General features: G+C 37.3%; 1 protein-coding gene across 1 annotated transcript in view; it reads left to right on the top strand.

Annotated features, from left to right (window-relative positions):
• LOC133239203 (cytochrome P450 2C31-like) overlaps nucleotides 1-15523 on the top strand; it is a 52003-nt gene extending 36480 nt beyond the window's left edge. The window contains exons 8-9 of the mRNA XM_061402867.1: nucleotides 12695-12836; nucleotides 14889-15523. Coding sequence (XP_061258851.1) covers nucleotides 12695-12836; nucleotides 14889-15070 — 324 coding nt within the window. The 3' untranslated portion in view covers nucleotides 15071-15523. The remainder of the gene's footprint in view (nucleotides 1-12694; nucleotides 12837-14888) is intronic.
• The last annotated feature ends 2445 nt before the right edge of the window (nucleotides 15524-17968 follow it).

Below are 17968 nucleotides of genomic sequence, written 5' to 3'. Positions count from 1 at the left end.
CAGGCTGCCCAAAGTCACTCCAAACCCATTGACATCTCATAACTCATTACTGGACACTTCATTGCACTCCAGAGAGAAGAAATCTAGCTCCACCCACCAGAACACTGACACAAGCTTCCCTAACCAGGAAACCTTGACAAGCCACCCATACAACCCCACCCACAGTGAGGAAACTCCATAATAAAGAGTACTCCAAAAAATGCCAGAATACAGAAAGGCCACCCCAAACAGAGCAATATAAACAAGATGAAGAGACAGAGGAATACCCAGCAGGTAAAGGAACAGGATAAATGCCCACTAAACCAAACAAAAGAGGAAGAGATAGGGAATCTATGTGATAAAAAATTCTGAATAATGATAGTGAAAATGATCCAAAATATTGAAATCAAAATGGAATCACAGATAAATAGCCTGAAGAGAAGGATTGAGGAGATGCAAGAAAGGTTTAACAAGGACCAGGAAGAAATAAAAAAGAGTAAATATATAATGAATAATGCAATAAATGAGGTCAAAAACACTCTGGCGGGAACAAATAGTAGAGTAACAGAGTCAGAAGATAGGATTAGTGAGGTAGAAGATAGAATGGTAGAAATAAATGAATCAGAGAGGAAAAAAGAAAAATGAATTGTGAATAACCAACAAATCACAGAAGAAATCAAAAAAGAAATCAAAATATGCATAGAAATGAATGAAAATGAAAACACAACAACCCAAAACCTATGAGACATGTAAAAGCAATGCTAAGGCGAAAGTTCATAGCAATACCTCTTGAGGCATACCTCAAGAAACAAGAAAAAAGTCAAATAAATAACCTAACTCTACACCTAAAGCAACTAGAAAAGGAAGAAATGAAGAATCCCAGGGTTAGTAGAAGGAAAGAAATCTTAAACATTAGGGAAGAAATAAATGCAAAATAAACAAAGGAGATCATAGCAAAAATCAACAAGCCAAAAGCTGGTTCTTTGAAAGGATAAATGAAATTGACAAACCATTAGCCAGACTCATCAAGAAACAAAGGGAGAAAAATCAAATCAATAAAATTAGAAATGAAAATGGAGAGATCACAACAGACAACACAGAAATACAAAGGATCATAAGAGACTACTATTAGCAATTATATGCCAATAAAATGGACAACGTGGAAGAAATGGACAAATTCTTAGAAAAGTACAACTTTCCAAAACTGAACCAGGAAGAAATAGAAAATCTTAACAGACCCATCACAAGCACGGAAATAGAAACTGTAATCAGAAATCTTCCAGCAAATAAAAGCCCAGGTCCAGACGGCTTCACAGCTGAATTCTACCAAAAGTTTAGAGAAGAGCTGACACCTATCCTACTCAAACTCTTCCAGAAAATTGCAGAGGAAGGTAAACTTCCAAACTCATTCTATGAGGCCACCATAAGCCTAATACCAAAACCTGACAAAGATGCCACACACACACAAAAAAACTACAGGCCAATATCACTGATGAACATAGATGCAAAAATTCTTAATAAAATTCTAGCAATCAGACTCCAACAACACATTAAAAAGATCATACACCATGACCAAGTGGGCTTTATCCCAGGAATGCAAGGATTCTTCAATATCTGCAAATCAATCAATGTAATACACCACATTAACAAATTGAAAAATAAAAGCCATATGATTATCTCAATAGATGCAGAGAAAGCCTTTGATAAAATTCAACATCCATTTATGATAAAAACCCTCCAGAAAGCAGGAATAGAAGGAACATACCTCAACATAATAAAGGCTATATATGACAAACCCACAGCAAACATTATCCTCAATGGTGAAAAATTGAAAGCATTTCCCCTAAAGTCAGGAACAAGACAAGGGTGCCCACTTTCACCACTACTATTCCACATAGTTTTGGAAGTTTTAGCCATAGCAATCAGAGCGGAAAAACAAATAAAAGGAATCCAAATTGGAAAAGAAGAAGTAAAACTCTGACCGTATGCAGATGACATGATCCTCTACATAGAACCTTAAAGACTCCACCAGAAAATTACCAGAGCTAATCAATGAATATAGTAAAATTTCAGGATATAAAATCAACACACAGAAATCCCTTGCTTTCCTGTACACTAATAAGGAGAAAATAGAAAAAGAAATTAAGGAAACAATTCCATTCACCACTGCAAAGAAAAGAATAAAATACTTAGGAATATATCTACCTAAAAGACAAAAGACCTATATATAGAAAACTATAAAACACTGGTGAAAGAAATCAAAGAGGACACTAATAGATGCAGAAATAAACTTAATTGATCAGAAGTATCAATATAGTGAAAATGAGTATACTACTGAAAGCAATCTACAGATTCAATGCAATCGCTATCAAGCTACCAACGGTATTTTTCACAGAGCTAGAATGAATAATTTCACAACTTGTATGGCAATACAAAAAATCTCAAATAGCCAAAGCAATCTAGCGAAAGAAGAATGGAACTGGAGGAATCAACCCACCTGACTTCAGGCTCTACTATAAAGCCAGTCATCAAGACAGTATGGTACTGGCACAAAGACAGAAATATAGATCAATGGAACAAAATAGAAAGCCCAGAGATAAATCCACACACCTATGGACACCTTATCTTTGACAAAGGAGGCAAGAATATACAATGGATTAAAGACAATCTCTTTAACAAGTGATGGTGGGAAATCTGGTCAACCACTTGTAGAACAATGAAACTAGAACACTTTCTAACACCATACACAAAAATAAACTCAAAATGGATTAAAGATCTAAATGTAGGACCAGAAACTATAAAACTTCTAGAGGAGAACACAGACAAAACACTCTCTTACATAAATCACAGCAGGATCCTTTATGACCCACTTCCCAGATTATTGGAAATGAAAGAAAAATAAACAAATGGGACCTAATTAAAGTTAAAAGCTTCTGCACAACAAAGGAAACTCTAGGCAAGGTGAAAAGACAGCCTTCAGAATGGGAGAAAATAATTGTAAATGAAGCAACTGACAAAGAATTAATCTCAAAAATATACAAGCAACTCCTACAGCTCAATTCCAGAAAAATAAATGACCCAATCAAAAAATGGGCCAAAGGACTAAACAGACATTTCTCCAAAGAAGACATACAGATGGCTAACACATGAAAAGATGCTCAGCATCACTCATTATCAGAGAAATGCAAACCAAAACCACAATGAGGTACCATTTCATGCCAGTCAGAATGGCTGCTATCCAAAAGTCTACAAGCAATAAATGCTGGAGAGGGTGTGGAGAAAAGGGAACCCTCTTACACTGTTGTTGGGAATGCAAACTAGTACAGCCTCTATGAGGAACAGTGTGGAGATTCCTTAAAAAACCAGAAATAGAACTTGCATGTGACCCAGCAATCCCACTGCTGGGCATACACACCATGGAAACCAGAATTGAAAGAGACATGTGTACCCTGATGTTCATCGCAGCAGTGTTTATAATAGCCAGGACATGGAAGCAACCTAGACGCCCATCAGCAGATGAATGGATAAGAAAGCCATGGTACATATACACAGTGGAGTATTACTCAGCCATTAAAAAGAATACATTTGAATCAGTTCTAATGAGGTGGATGAAACTGGAGCCTCTTATGCAGAGTACAGGAAGCCAGAAAGAAAAACATCAATACAGTATACTAATGCATATATATGGAATTTAGAAAGATGGTAACAATAACCCTCGAGAAGGCAATGACACCCACTCCAGTACTCTTGCCTGGAAAATCCCATGCATGGAGGAGCCTGGGGGGCTGCTGTCTATGGGGCCGCACAGAGTCGGACACGACTGAGCGACTTCACTTTCACTTTTCAGTCTCTTGCATTGGAGAATGAAATGGCAACCCACTCCAGCGTTCTTACCTGGAGAATCCCAGGGACAGGGGAGCCTGGCGGGCTGCCATCTATGGAGTCGCACAGAGTCGGACATGACTGAAGTGACTTAGTAGCAGCAGCAGCAAGGATAACCCTGTATGCAAGACAGCAAAAGAGACACAGATGTATAGAACAGTCTTTTGGACTCTGTGGGAGAGGACGAGGGTGGGATTATTTGGGAGAATGGCAATGAAACATGTAGAATGAATCATCATATGTGAACAAATCATCATATGTGAAACAAATCACCAGTCCAGGTTTGATGCATGATACAGGATGCTTGGGGCTGGTGTGCTGGGATGACCCAGAGGGATGGTATGGTGAGGGAGGTGGGAGGGGGTTCATGATGGGGAACACGTGTATACCCATGGCAGATTCGTGTTGATGTATGGCAAAACCAATGGAATATTGTAAAGTAAAAAAAAAAAAAAATTTTTTTCCCCCAAACCCTGACTCCTTCTGTTCAATATAAGTGGTGATTCTGGTCTTCTTACTGATCTTAAAGCAAAAGTTTTCACCTTTTCACTGTTGAGTATCATATTGATTGTTGGGCTGTCATATATAGCTTGTATTAGGTTGAGGTACCTTCCCTCTATACCACTTTGTTGAGAGTTTTTATGATAAATGAAAGTTGAATTTCATCAAATGCTTTTTTTTTTTTCTGAATCAACTGAGAGGATTCTTTGTTTTTTATTCCCCATTTTGTTAATGAGTTCTAACACACCAGTTGATTTACACATGTTGAATCATCCTTGCATCCCTGGGATAAATCCATCTTGCTCATAAATCCACCTGTTACTGTATTCTTCAATTCGGTTTGCTAATATTTTGTTTAGGATTTTTGAATCTATGTTTATCAAGGATTGTTGTTGTTTTTCAGTCCCTAAGTCGTGTCTGACTCTTTCATCCCCATGGACTGTATTATGCCAGGCTTCCTTGACTTTCACCATCTCCCAGAATTTGCTCAAATTCATGTCCATTATGTTGGTGATACTGTCTCACCATCTCATCCTTTGCCGCCCTCTTCTCCGCTTGTCTTCAATCTTTCCAAGCATCAGTTTCTTTTCCAATGAGTTGGTTCTTCGAATCACGTGGCCAAAATATTGGAGCTTCAGCTTCAACATCAGTCCTTCCAATGAATGTTCAGGGCTGACTTCCTTTAGGATTGACTTGTTTGATGTTGCAGTCCAAGGGACTCTTCAAGGGTCTTCTCCAGTAGCACAATTCGGAAGCACCAATTTTTTGGCACTCAGCCTTCTTTATGGTCCAACTCTCACATCCATACATAATTAACTGGAAAAACCATAGCTTTGACTGTATGGACCTTTGTTGGCAGCGTGATGTCTCTGCTGTCTAGGTTTATATGCTGTCTAATATGCTGCCTAGGTTTATCATAGCTTTTCTTCCAAGGAGCAAGCGTTTTTTAATTTCATGGCTGTGGTCACTGTCTGCAGTGAGTTACTTTGGAGCCCAAGAAAACAAAATCTGTCACTGTTTCCACTTTTCCCCCTTCTTTTAGCCATGCAGTGATGGGACCAGATATCAAGGATATTGGCCTATAATTTTCATTTCACATAATATTCTTTTTGGTTATAATAGAAGGGTAATGTTGGCTTTTCAAAGTTAGTTTGCAAGTGGCCTTTCCTCTTGTATTTTTTGGAAGAGTTTGAGAATTGGTATTCATTTCTCTTTATATATTTGTTAGAGTTAATCAGTGAAACTGTCTTGTCCTGCACTTTGTGTTTTGGGATTGCCAGTTCAATCTCCTTACTCGTGATTCATGTATTCAGATTTCTAATTCTTCATGATTCTTTCTTGATAGGTTGTAGGTTTCTAAGAATCTATTTTTTCTAAATTCTCCAATTTGTTCTGGTATGGTTCATTATATTAACAGTTTGTTATGATTGTATGTATTTGTCCGGTATCAGTTGTAATGTTTCCTGTTTTATTTCTGCTTATTTTAGTCTTATTTCTTTTTGGTAAGTCTAGCTAAAGGTTTGTCAGTTTTGTTTATGGCTTTAAAAAGCTAACTCTTAGTCTCATTGTTTTTTTTTTTTTTTTTTTTTCTTATTGGTCTCTGTTTCTTTTATTTACTTTACGATCTCTATTTCCTTCCTTCTGCTGACTTTGAGCTTTGTTTTTTCTTCTTTCTCTAGTTCTTTGAGATGTCAAGTTAGGTTGCTTGTTTGATATCATTCTCATTTTTTGATGTAGGCATTTATCACTGAACTTTTCTGTTAGAACTGTTTTTCCTGATCTCACAAGTTTTGGTATGCCATCATGTTTACTTTTTTGTGTGTCTCAAGGTACTTTTTGGTTCTCTTTTGATTTATTCTTTGATCCTTTGATTGTTCAGTAGCATATTGTTTAATATCCACATCTCTGTGAATTTTCCACTTTTCTTATAATTGATTTCTCAATTTATAATATTTCGTTTGGAAATATACTTGATATGATGTGATTTCAGTCTTCTAAAACTTCTTAATACTTGTTTTGTGCCTTAACATATGATCTATTCTGGGTAATGTTTCATGTGTGCTTGAGGACACTGTGTTCTATTGCTTTTGGATGGATTGTCTTTATAGGTCTAGTAAGTGCATTCTACTTTTTAAATTGGAATGTTTAGTTTATTGCAATTTAATATAATTACTGATATTATGGGTCTATATTTGCAGATTCATCATTTGTGTCCTGCTTACCCATCAGGTTCATAACTCTACTCTTCCTCCTTTACTGTCTTCTCTTGGGAATAACTGTACTTTTAAATAATTGGTTTTTTTTTTTTTTTGTCCCTCTTTTTTATATCTCTCTACTTCTCATTTCCTGCCTTCCTCTAGATTAGTAGTTTTTTTTTTCAGGATTGTAAATATCTATTGTCATTGAACTATTTTTTAAATGATTTGTCTTGAGATTACAATATGTATTCTTAAATTTTTACAGTCTTCTTAAAATTAAACTATTAAATTAAAGAATACAAGAACACTGCCATCATATATGACTATTCAACTTGCTCCTCTTCCTTTATACCAAAGTTATCACATGTATAATATCTATGTATATTATAAAGCTACCATTAGTGTTATAATTATTGCTTTTAACAGGGTTGGCAAACATCTCTTTAAGAGGCCAAGCAGTGATACAGATTTTGTGGACCATGTGGTCTTAACCTGCCATTGTAGAAAAAGGTAACCATAGATAATGCTTTAAGAAATATGCAGGGAAATATTCCAATAAAACTTTGTTTACAACAGGTGGGTATCTGGATATAGATTACTGTGTTAACTGGCTATACGTTTTTTCCCTTTAGCACTTTAAATATTTCATTTTACTATTTTCTGGTTTCCATTTTTATTGATGAGTAGTCAGCCGTCATTTGAATTCTTGTTCTTGTGTAGGTAATGGGCCATTTTTCTTCGACTGCCTTCAAGTTTTCTGTGTGTATCTGACTAAATTTTAACTGCAATATATTTATGTTTAAGTCTGATTTTGTTTTATTTATTCTATTTGTCTACATTGTAGATGTCTACATTTTCTTCATTATTTTCTCTAATATATTTTACCCGTCCTCTCTTACTTATTTTCTTTTTCTTTTTTGGTACTCCAATCACCTTTTGTGTTGTTGAAAAGGTTCCTTAGGTTCTGGTTGCTTATTTGTTTTCAATTTTTTCCTTTTCTCCAGACTGAAAAAAGTTTTATTGATTTTTCTTCTATTTCACCAATTTTTTCTTTCAAACTATTGCAAAGCCTATTTAATAATTAATCTAATCTACCATAAATTTAGGTTTTGGATTTTCCATTTGGCTTCTCTTTACAATTTATATTTTGATAATTCGTTCATTAACATTTTACTTCATGTTGAGACATTTTTTCATTTCCTTGACTATAATAGTTATGATTATAAATTCAAAATTTGATTGTGATTCAAAATTCTTATCTGTTTATTTCATTATCACTATTGTTATTTTAGTGTTACTGTTGTTCTTCTCTTTCTCTTGTGTATAGGTAACATTTTCTTGGTGTGTGTGTGTGTGTGTATGTATGTGTGTCTAATTATTTTGGATTTTGTCCTACATATTTTTAATGATATATCATAGGGACTTTTGGTTCATTTATGTCCTTTGAGGAACATCCAGCTTTGTTCATTTTCTTGTTTTAGCAGGTCATTGTTGTTCTCAACTCAAAATTCTGAGTTTTAAATTTAGTTTTTTTTTTTAACTTTAGGGTAGTTATCTGGAATTTATTCTGCATATAATTCAAGGATTATAGGATTGTCAGTTTTTTGGGATATTTCATATACGGAATTTAAGGGTCCTGTGCTCTGGCTCTTTCTTTTATGGTATTACCCCCCACACCCGCTTTTTTCATTTCTGTGCAGTAGGTACAGCTGAATGTTGTCCTTGATTCTTTAAAGCAGTGAGATGTGGCTTATGGCCATGTTTTAGTCACTCAATATTTTGTTGTCTGAGACCTCTCCTCATGATAACATCATTAAAATGGAAAACTCACCCAGTATCTTTTTCTCTCCTCAAGTGTTTTCTACACTTGAGTGTCTTCATGGTTTTGGCTACCTTGCAGAATGTGTGTGTTTGTTTGTATTTCACAGTTTATACTTACTGTCTGTTGGGAAGTTCTTCCAATAGGGGCTTCTCAGCCGTTACTCTATTTTTATGTCTCTAAATTCACTAATCTTTTCTTTTGCAGTCTCTAATGTTTTAATTCAATCCAGTAAAAGTTTCATTTCTAGAATTTCTATTTTTATCGTTTTGAATCTCTGTTGAGATCTCCCATTTATTCTTTTTTTGTTATTAATTATTCCTTTAAGAACTTGGATATACTTATGATGGATGGTTTGTAGTTCTTGTGTAGTTCTTAGATAATTCTAATATCTAGGATAATATGGGTTCTACTTCTATTGGCTCTTTTCCCTTCAAACTTGGGTCACATTTACTTCATTTCACATTTACTTTTAATTTTCTGTTGTATAGTGAACGTTTTGAGTGATGTTTTATGGGGAGTCTGGATTACCCTTTCTTTAAGGGCACTGAATTTTATTTTGATAAGCAGCTAAATCACTGACATATGTCCTTTAGTCTCTTAAGCTTACTATAATTGTTTGTCATTGTGATCTAATTTCAATTTTTGATTTAATCTTAGGGCATGACCCTTAGTCCAGGGTGGGTTCATTAATCCAACAACTTAGAATTTGGGGGATCAATCATGACAGAAAATCTGAGTTGCACTGGGTTTGAACCTCAACTTCTCTATCACTGTACAGCATCTGGTATCCACCTTCAGTTCTCACCTCCCCAAGAGTCATACTCTAATTGGGGTCCTGAAGCTGCCCAACCCACAGACATGAATGTACAGAGAATAGTCTTGTATACTTTTGAGATCTTCCCTGTTTATAGATTCTTCCTGACTTGTGTCCTTCCTCATGAGTTGTAGGCATCAAGTTTTGATCTCTGTCTCCTTAGCTCAGAAAGGGTCCCACTTTGCTTGGCTGCCACCTCCCTGCACACTAGAAGGAAAGCGTTCTCAGAAGTATATTAGGAGTGAATATAGGGTCTACCCTAGAGAAGGCAATGGCAACCCACTCCAGTACTCTTGCCTGGAAAATCCCATGGGTGGAGGAGCCTGGTAGGCTGCAGTCCATGGGGTCGCTAAGAGTCGGACACGACTGAGCGACTTCACTTTCACTTTCATGCATTGGAGAAGGAAATGGCAACCCACTCTAGTGTTCTTGCCTGGAGAATCCCAGGGACGGGGGAGCCTGGTGGGCTGCCGTCTATGGGGTCGCACAGAGTCGGACTCGACTGAAGCGACTTAGCAGCAGCAGCAGCAGCATAGGGTCTACCTAATTCCTCTTTATTAAAGTATCACAATCCTGGATTGCTTCTTGTTCAATGCTGGAAAACTGTTACTTCGTGTTTTTTCCCCTGAGGATTTCAGAAAGTATTATTTAATTTGGCTGCACTGGGTCTTCATTGCTGCTTGTGGTTTCTCTAGTTGTGATGAGCAGAGGCTAGTCTCTAGTGCAGTGCCTGGGCTTCTCATTGCAGTGGCGTGTCTTCTTGCATCATGCAGGCTGTAGAGCATGCGGGCTCAGTAGTTGCAGTGCACGGACTTTGTTGCCCCGAGGCATGTGGGATGTTCCCGGACCAGGGATCAAACCCATGTCCTGTGGCAGGCAGATTCTTCACCACTGGATCACCAGGGAAGTCCTCCTGTCTGTTTTTATATATATTTCAGGTTTGTGAGGGTAACTCAAAAACAGTTACTCTGTTATATCTTGAAGTAGATGGTCCCATCTTCCTCAGTTGGGAAGATCCCCTGGAGAAGGAAATGGCAACCCGCTCCAGTATTCTTGCCTGGGAAATCTCACAGACAGAGTGGCCTGGCAGGCTATAGTCCTTGGGGTCGTAAAGAGTCAGACACAACTCAGACACTAAATAGCAACAGATGGTCCCATCATCCAGGATACATTTTTTTGTCACTAATTAACTTTATATGAAAGCCTTTGTACTGTGGCCATACTATCTTCCTGTACTTCATGCTCAGGGTATATCTCTAAGCCCATCCAGGTCAGAAAATGAATCACAGGAGTTGCTGTGTCATAAGGAAGAGGTTCAGGAAAGACTGAAACTTCAGTTTCCCCTTTATTCCAGTCAGTTCAATTACTCATTCATGACCAACTCTTTGCGACCCCATGGACTGAAGCACGCCAGCCTCCCTGTCCATCACCATCCCCTGGAGCTTTCTTAAACTCCTGTATATCGAGTTGGTGATGCCATCCAATCATCTCACCCTCTGTCATCCACTTCTCCTCCTGCCTTCAATCTTTCCCAGCATCAGGGTCTTTTTGAATGGGTCAGTTCTTTGCATCAGGTGGCCAAAGTATTGGAGCTTCAACATCAGTCCTTCCAATGAACTTTCAGGACTGGTTTCCTTCAGGATTGACTGGTTTGATCTCCTTGCAGTCTAAAGGACTCTCAAGAGTCTTCTCCAATACCACAGTTCAAAAGCATCAATTCTTCAGTGCTCAACATTCTTTATGTTCCAACTCTATATTTAACTATTGGAAAAACCATAGCTTTAACTAGACACACCTTTGTCAGCAAAGTAATGTCTCTGCTTTTTAATATGTTGTCTAGGTTGATCATAGCTTTTCTTCGAAGGACTAAGCGTCTTTTAATTTCATGGCTGTGGTCACCATCTGCAGTGATTTTGGAGCCCAAGAAAATAAAGTCTGTCACTGTTTCCATTGTTTCCCCATCTATTTGCCATGAAGTGATGGAACTGGATGCCCTGACCCTAGTTTTTTGAATGTTGAGTTTTAAGTCAGTTTTTTCACCTTTCACTTTCATCAAGAGGCTCTTTAGTTCCTCTTCACTTTCTGCCATAAGGGTGTTGTTATCTTCATATCTGAGGTTATTTTTATTTCTCTTGGCAATCTTGATTCTTTTATTTATTTGCCCATATGGAAATGATGGTCTGTCTTTCAATCTATGATGTTTTGGAGTGAGAAGTATATCATGTATTTGGAAAGGCCATACAGTACACCAGAAGGCATTCAGATGAATCTGAATTTGAATTTTGTCTCTGTAGTATTATGATCCCAAAATATTGTGAATAAAATCATTGTTATCATAACAGCAGCAAAATTTCTACTTATTGAGCATTTTAGCTTGTGGCAATAATCTCTGTTTAAAAAGTATTTCTTATATTATCTCATTATATAATAAAATAATGCAAATTTATTGCTTATGTTTTTTGTTGTTGTTGTTGTCAGTTTAGTTTTTTTTGGCTTGCTGAGCCACTTGTGGGATCTCAGTTCCCTAACCAGGGATTAAACCTAAGCTACAGATTGAAGCTTAGCCACCAGGCAACTCCCTGTTTATATTTTACTTGTGATGAAAATGAGGCATGCAAATGTTAAAAACAAAACAAAACAAAAAACTTTCCTATAGTCACAGAGATTAATTTAGCAGAGAAAAATTCAACTCATTCTAAAAACTAAACTCTAAATCATTATGTTATTTGGTATCTCTGAGTTTAGGAAAACCTTACAAGAAACCAGAAATGCCATCCTACTTCCAGAAGAATATTCAACAAATACATTGAAAAAACATGGCAGGAGGAGGGTATGCTTACTAGTTACTCATCTTAGTAGGAGAAGAAAATAGTTTTTAAAAATATGGCCACTCATGTAGTTTTGAAGAAGATGTCATATTTGATTCCAAAGAGAAAGAGCTAGATTTTCAGTGACATCAGCACGTTTAACGTTTTTTGTCAAGAAAAACGCAGCTCCTTTAATTTACTGGAAAGCAAGTGCAGTAGGTAGACTACAAGCTGAAGACGATTGTCTTGGAGTCAGGTTTTAACAGTGCCCTGAACCGGCGTTGTAGGATTTAAGATCTGTTAGGCTTGGTCACTGGGCTTCCCTGGTGGCTCAGACAGTAAAGAATCTGCCTGCAATGAGGGAGACCTAGGTTTGACCCCTGGGTTGGAAAGGTCCCTTGGAGGAGGGCATGGCACTCCAGTATTCTTGCCTGGAGAATCCCCATGGACAGAGGAGCCTGGTGGGCTACAGTCCATGGGGTTGCAAAGAGTCGGACATGACTTGAGTGTCTAAGCACAGCACAGGCTTGGTCATTAACTTGTTCTCTGACATGGAAAGAATAAATTTTTTTTTTTGTATGTGTGCTTCAGTCATCTCATCTACAAAAGGAAAGGATTAGACAAGGTATTTTTTTTTTCAAGCTCCATGACCATTTTTATAATCCAGTTAATCTGTTTCTCTTTATCTCAGGGCACAACCATATTAACATCTCTGACTTCTGTCCTGCATGATGGCAAGGAGTTTCCCAACCCAGAGCAGTTTGATCCTGGTCACTTCCTGGATAAAAGTGGTAACTTTAAGAAGAGTGACTACTTCATGGCTTTTTCAGCAGGCAAGCATGCTTCATTTTTGTCTACATCAGTGGTGAAATGAGAGAAGGAAGGGCTTTGCATGGAGGCTAGTCTGGGCTGGACAAATTGTCATTTGCATGAGGCCAGAGGCACCACTCCCAAAGTGCAGATAATTTCTCATTGGATTGGAGGCTGTATTTCCTGACTTCTGCTCTCTTACCCACTGCTGAGTCTCCTAAGAGCTCCTCCTAGATATTAGGCTTCTAGACACTGCGGCTTTTCTCCCCTGCCCTGAGAAGTCAATTCACTCAATGAAGTCAATTCACTCAATGTAGTCTGCATACCTTATATGTAGTAGACTCATGCTCACTCAGGTCCAGAGATACAAATGTGAGTAACAGATGCATCCTTCCTCTAAGAAAGAGAAATGCAGGTTAAAGGCAAGGATACTCCAGAGAGAAAATACTCTTCAGCGTGTTTCCACTCTTTCAGTGGGCATCCAGAGAGAGAAGCTCCTGAATCTTGCATTTTGAGGGACACAGCAGAGGGCAGAGTAGTTGGAAGATAAAGGAAGTTTTCTTGCAGGAAGAAACATTTTATACTTAGTATCTTCCTTTAATTTGTCAGGGTCCTTGAAAGAAAGAGGTAGGATACTTTAGACAGTTTAATGAAGAGACTGTTTTCAGAGGTGTGGACACGATTAAGGGACGTGGCAAGGAGTGGTCAAGTACTCAGGGATGAGCATCAGCAGGACGATGTTACCATCCTATGTTGAAGAGTCAGGAGAAGGAGGGTGTTGCTGAAACTCAAGCAGACTTTTAGCAAAGAGAATGGCTGCCTCAGCAGGAGATGGATCTGTAGGTTGGAGAATACAGCCACTGCTGAAACTGTGGCCTGACAGGCTGGGACTGAGGGAGGGCATACTCTAACCTTCTCAATGTTTAATCCTCTGAGTTTACTCACAGTCAAGAAGGTAACTAACTATTGGGGTTGTGCGTTCCAAAGAAATCAACTTCCTAAACACAGAGTAGGTGCAAAAGAAAAACAAACAGAATGGATCTGGGAAGATGGAGAAACACCCCCAGACTATGAACAGTGCCCAGAGGTGATCGCATGGAGAGACAATGCTAATCTTATATTCTTCCTGAATTTTGGGTCCATAATGAGCCTGCTCAAGATTTCTGTTCAGTTTACAGAGTTTGTGGGATTGCTTTTGTCCTGACACTGTGCTACCATTATAAGATCTAAGGCTTTACCTTCTGAGCTTATATTCCAGTGTGTGGGACAGAGGAATAATTATAATTTCATGTGAAATATTCTGTATTAGAAGCACTAATAAGTCTTGTGGAATACCAGTGAAGGAGTAAATTATATCTGCCTGAATAGATCAAAGAAGTTTGTATAGAAAAAATGACACCTGCCGTGGATCTATAAAGATGTAGAGAATCTCAGCTGGCAGAGCTGAGGGGACAAGTATTTCAGTTGGAGGAATGACTGGAAATTCCTAACACTTGAAATAGCTTATGTGTCCAGGATTGGTGAACATGTAGTAATACTCATGTCTAGTTTGTGACATTTCTTTTTATAGCTGATAGTGATAAACTCTTAAAATAGTGTTAAAACAGGGACATGGCAAGGTCAAGATTATTTTTAGAAATCAGATGAGGAGAAATAAACCTGTTGTTGAGACTTGGGTTGGAGGTAGATGGAGAACATTTAGTGTGTCTAATGCTGATTGGGACGAGCAAGTGTGTGTATATAGGTCTGTTTGTGTGTATATGTTTGTGTATATCTGTGTGTGTGTGTGTGTGAGTATAGAAAAATGTCACTGGCCACCCTCAGTAAAGCAATTCCCACATGGGTGTACAAAAGGGATTAAAAAATATATTAAATAGAATGTACACAGAAATATGTTCTGAGGGAATGAAGCAGACCAGATTTTTGTGTAAATAGGACAAGCCATTGGTTATTTCATCTTTCCTTAGTTTACCTATTTATTTACTTTATTATTTCATTTCATATTTATCTACATCTCCCTGTGCACTAGATCAAATGAGAATTATATGGATATTTCATTTATGTCTCATTTCTAGGAAAAAGAGTTTGTATTGGAGAAGGCCTGGCCCGCATGGAACTGTTTTTACTCCTGGTCAGCATTTTACAGAAATTTACCTTGAAACCTCTGGTTGATCCGAAGAACATTGATACTACACCACTTCTGAAAGGAGTGGGATCTATACCACACTTCTACGAGGTCTGTTTCATTCCAGTCTGAAGAAAGGGCTGCTGCCGGATCGCAGATGAGCCTCTCCAGCTCTGTCTACACAAGCTGATGCCCTGTGCCCTTGCTGTTAGCTATGGTCCACCTCTCCCTTAAAGTCAGGAGTGACTTTCCTGAGCCCTGTCTCTTCTGATTTTCTTTAAGATTCAGTTCAAGTTTTGCTTCATGAACTACAGCTCAGTTTTGTCTTCAATAAAATGTTTTTTGTAATTCTATCCTGAGATCTTAAGCTGTATCTCATCTACAGTGGAAAGGTACCTTATAAATGTTATATTTTGATTAAAAAAAAAATTAGAGTAGAAAATTATCACATGTGTTAAAAAATATATATGTATAATGTACTCATCTCTTACTGCTATTATCTCTTCAGGGGAGTAATCTCTTGACAGTTTGGCATGTATAATTTCTGTTTTTTCAATGTTCATTAAAGTGTAATTACAGGTGTGATGTATATGTTTTTATATATGTAACATATATGTATATATACATATACATACATACATGCAGGAAGAAAGCAGAGGAAGAGTGCTCCAGCTAGAGGGAATAACATGGGATAAAAATTACATTTGCTAGTTATTTTCAAGGCTGTCCTTTCTCTTTTCCCCTAGTTATTCAACACAGACCCACACATAGACTCAATTACAGATATAGACATATTAAAGCAAAAAAGAAGGAAAATAATATGTATTTATGGTTATATTTGAAAACACAGAAAAATATGCATGTGTGTTGCTGTGGATATGTGTGTATGTATGTATTATTTACAATATATCTCTGACTTCTTGGTGACATTATATTATAGAAAAAGGTACTTTCACAATCTATATAAATAAGTGTATCTCATAATACCATATTTCATGCCTATAATAATCTTAAAAATTATCTTAGTGTTCAAGGATACTTAGATTATTTTGAACTTTTGTTAATATAGAAATGCTCCTACCTGCATACATCTTTTATTATTCCTATACTATCTCTCTGGGATAGTTTGCTAGAAGTGAAGTGTCTGCCCATATATGTGCATTTTTGTTTTTCATCAATACTGAAGAATAATGCCCTAAAAAGTATGTATCTCTTTACTTTTCTGTCATGACTGTAATAGAAAGACTATTTGACCAAACCCTTTTATATGCTGAGAACTGAATTCTTTGGTAGATTTAGTAACTTCAGTTACCTTTCATGGATTTTTCAAGTAGGAAATTTTATCATCTACAAATAATATATAATTGCAATGACCAGAAACTTCTTGATATAACATCTATATTTATTTCTGTATTTTCTTCCTCTGTCTGGCTCATCACAGATATACACACACAAACACATGCCTATGTACATATATATTTGTCAGCAGGGAGGAGTGTTCAAAGTTGTGAGGACTTCTGGGAACAAGAAAGCAGAGGGTTTAGGAAATCCATATCAGGAAGCCTGTTATTTGATGTGATTTTATCTTTGAAGTGATTGTTGATTTGAAATCAGGAGCTGAGAGTCTGAAGGGGTGACTACAAAATGTTGTGTAGGAGCTTTAGAAACAAAACAAAACAAAAAAATTGAAATGTTCTGAGGGCTCAGAGAAAAAAAAAAAATGGAGTCTAAAGCTTGCCAAGTAAGAAGGATCAAGTGAATGTTCCAACTTCAGCTGAAGCCTGAAGATTACAAAGATCTGTAAACAAGCCTTAAGAATAAACCTGAGGTTGAAGAGTAATCATAAGACTAGAGTTCATCTTTAAGTAATTTTAAACATTGCTTAAATTACATTGATTCATCCCTAAACATTTTCTGCTTGCTGGAACATATTTTCTGCTGGAGAAAACTAATGTCACCCCGAGCCCCAGGTTATCATTGCATTATTTGATGTACAATGTGTAGCATAGACACAAACCTAGCGGAGGGAACAAGTGACCTTCTCCGTAAATGTAAAAGTTTGATAATGGTTAACATTTTTTAATGATAAACATTCTCTGTAAATTGAGAAAAATTCTGAAAAAAAGATGTCTCCAAAATCCTAGAAACTATTTTCATTAATGGTGAAATATTGAACCCATTCCCCATGATTTTGAAAAAGTAAGAGTATCCACTTTTCATTACTTCCTTTCAAAATTAGACTGAAGTATGTCAGCAAATGTGGTATGGAGTAACGACTTCTAATAATTCTCTCTGATATAAAACAATGAAAGCACAAGTAAAACTTATCAGGTCTGCTTTTTCAGATCTTTGACCATTAGCCAAGATGTGCATCAATCTGCAGAGTGTTTCTTCAAGAAAATGGATAAACCTCAGTAATAACAGTGAGGTTTATCATGTTTTGCCTTATTCCCTTCTATCTTCCCAGCTTTGAGGTAGCCTTGAAAAGCTACAGCGTATAATCATGGTGAAAAGCATCAACAATATATCAGCCTCAAGCAGGAGGCAGTGAGTGGAGCTGGAACTCCTTCAAAACCCTGTTCCCAGAGAATCATTATTATTTAACCTGCCTGTGGTCACTGTGGAAGACTACATTCAGGATTGATCTCAGAAGTTTCCCAGTATGAACAGCCTTTCCACAGACACATTTGTTGAAAACAATCAGGGGCAATTTTTGAATATTGTAGATGCCTGAAGCTATAGAAATCAATACGCTAACCAAAAAGCTTAAAAGGAAAAGTTGAGGAAAGAGATATTCATGGAAGGCTTTGGAAACCTGATGAATTCTCAAGACACTGCGTGCATGTGTGTGTGTGTGTGTGTGTGTGTATGTGTGTGTGCTAAGTCACTTCAGTTGTGTCTGACTCTGTGCAACCCTAAGGACTATAACCAGCCAGGCTCCTCTGTCTATGGGCTTCTCCAGGCAAGAATACTGGACTGGATTGCCATGCTCTCCTCCAGGGGATCGTTCTGATGGAGGGATTGAACCCT

This window comes from Bos javanicus, chromosome 26, assembly GCF_032452875.1.
Source record: "Bos javanicus breed banteng chromosome 26, ARS-OSU_banteng_1.0, whole genome shotgun sequence".
Lineage (NCBI taxonomy): Eukaryota > Metazoa > Chordata > Mammalia > Artiodactyla > Bovidae > Bos > Bos javanicus.
The sequence above is the reverse complement of the archived record's forward strand: the minus strand, read 5'-3'. Positions and strand labels throughout refer to the sequence as shown.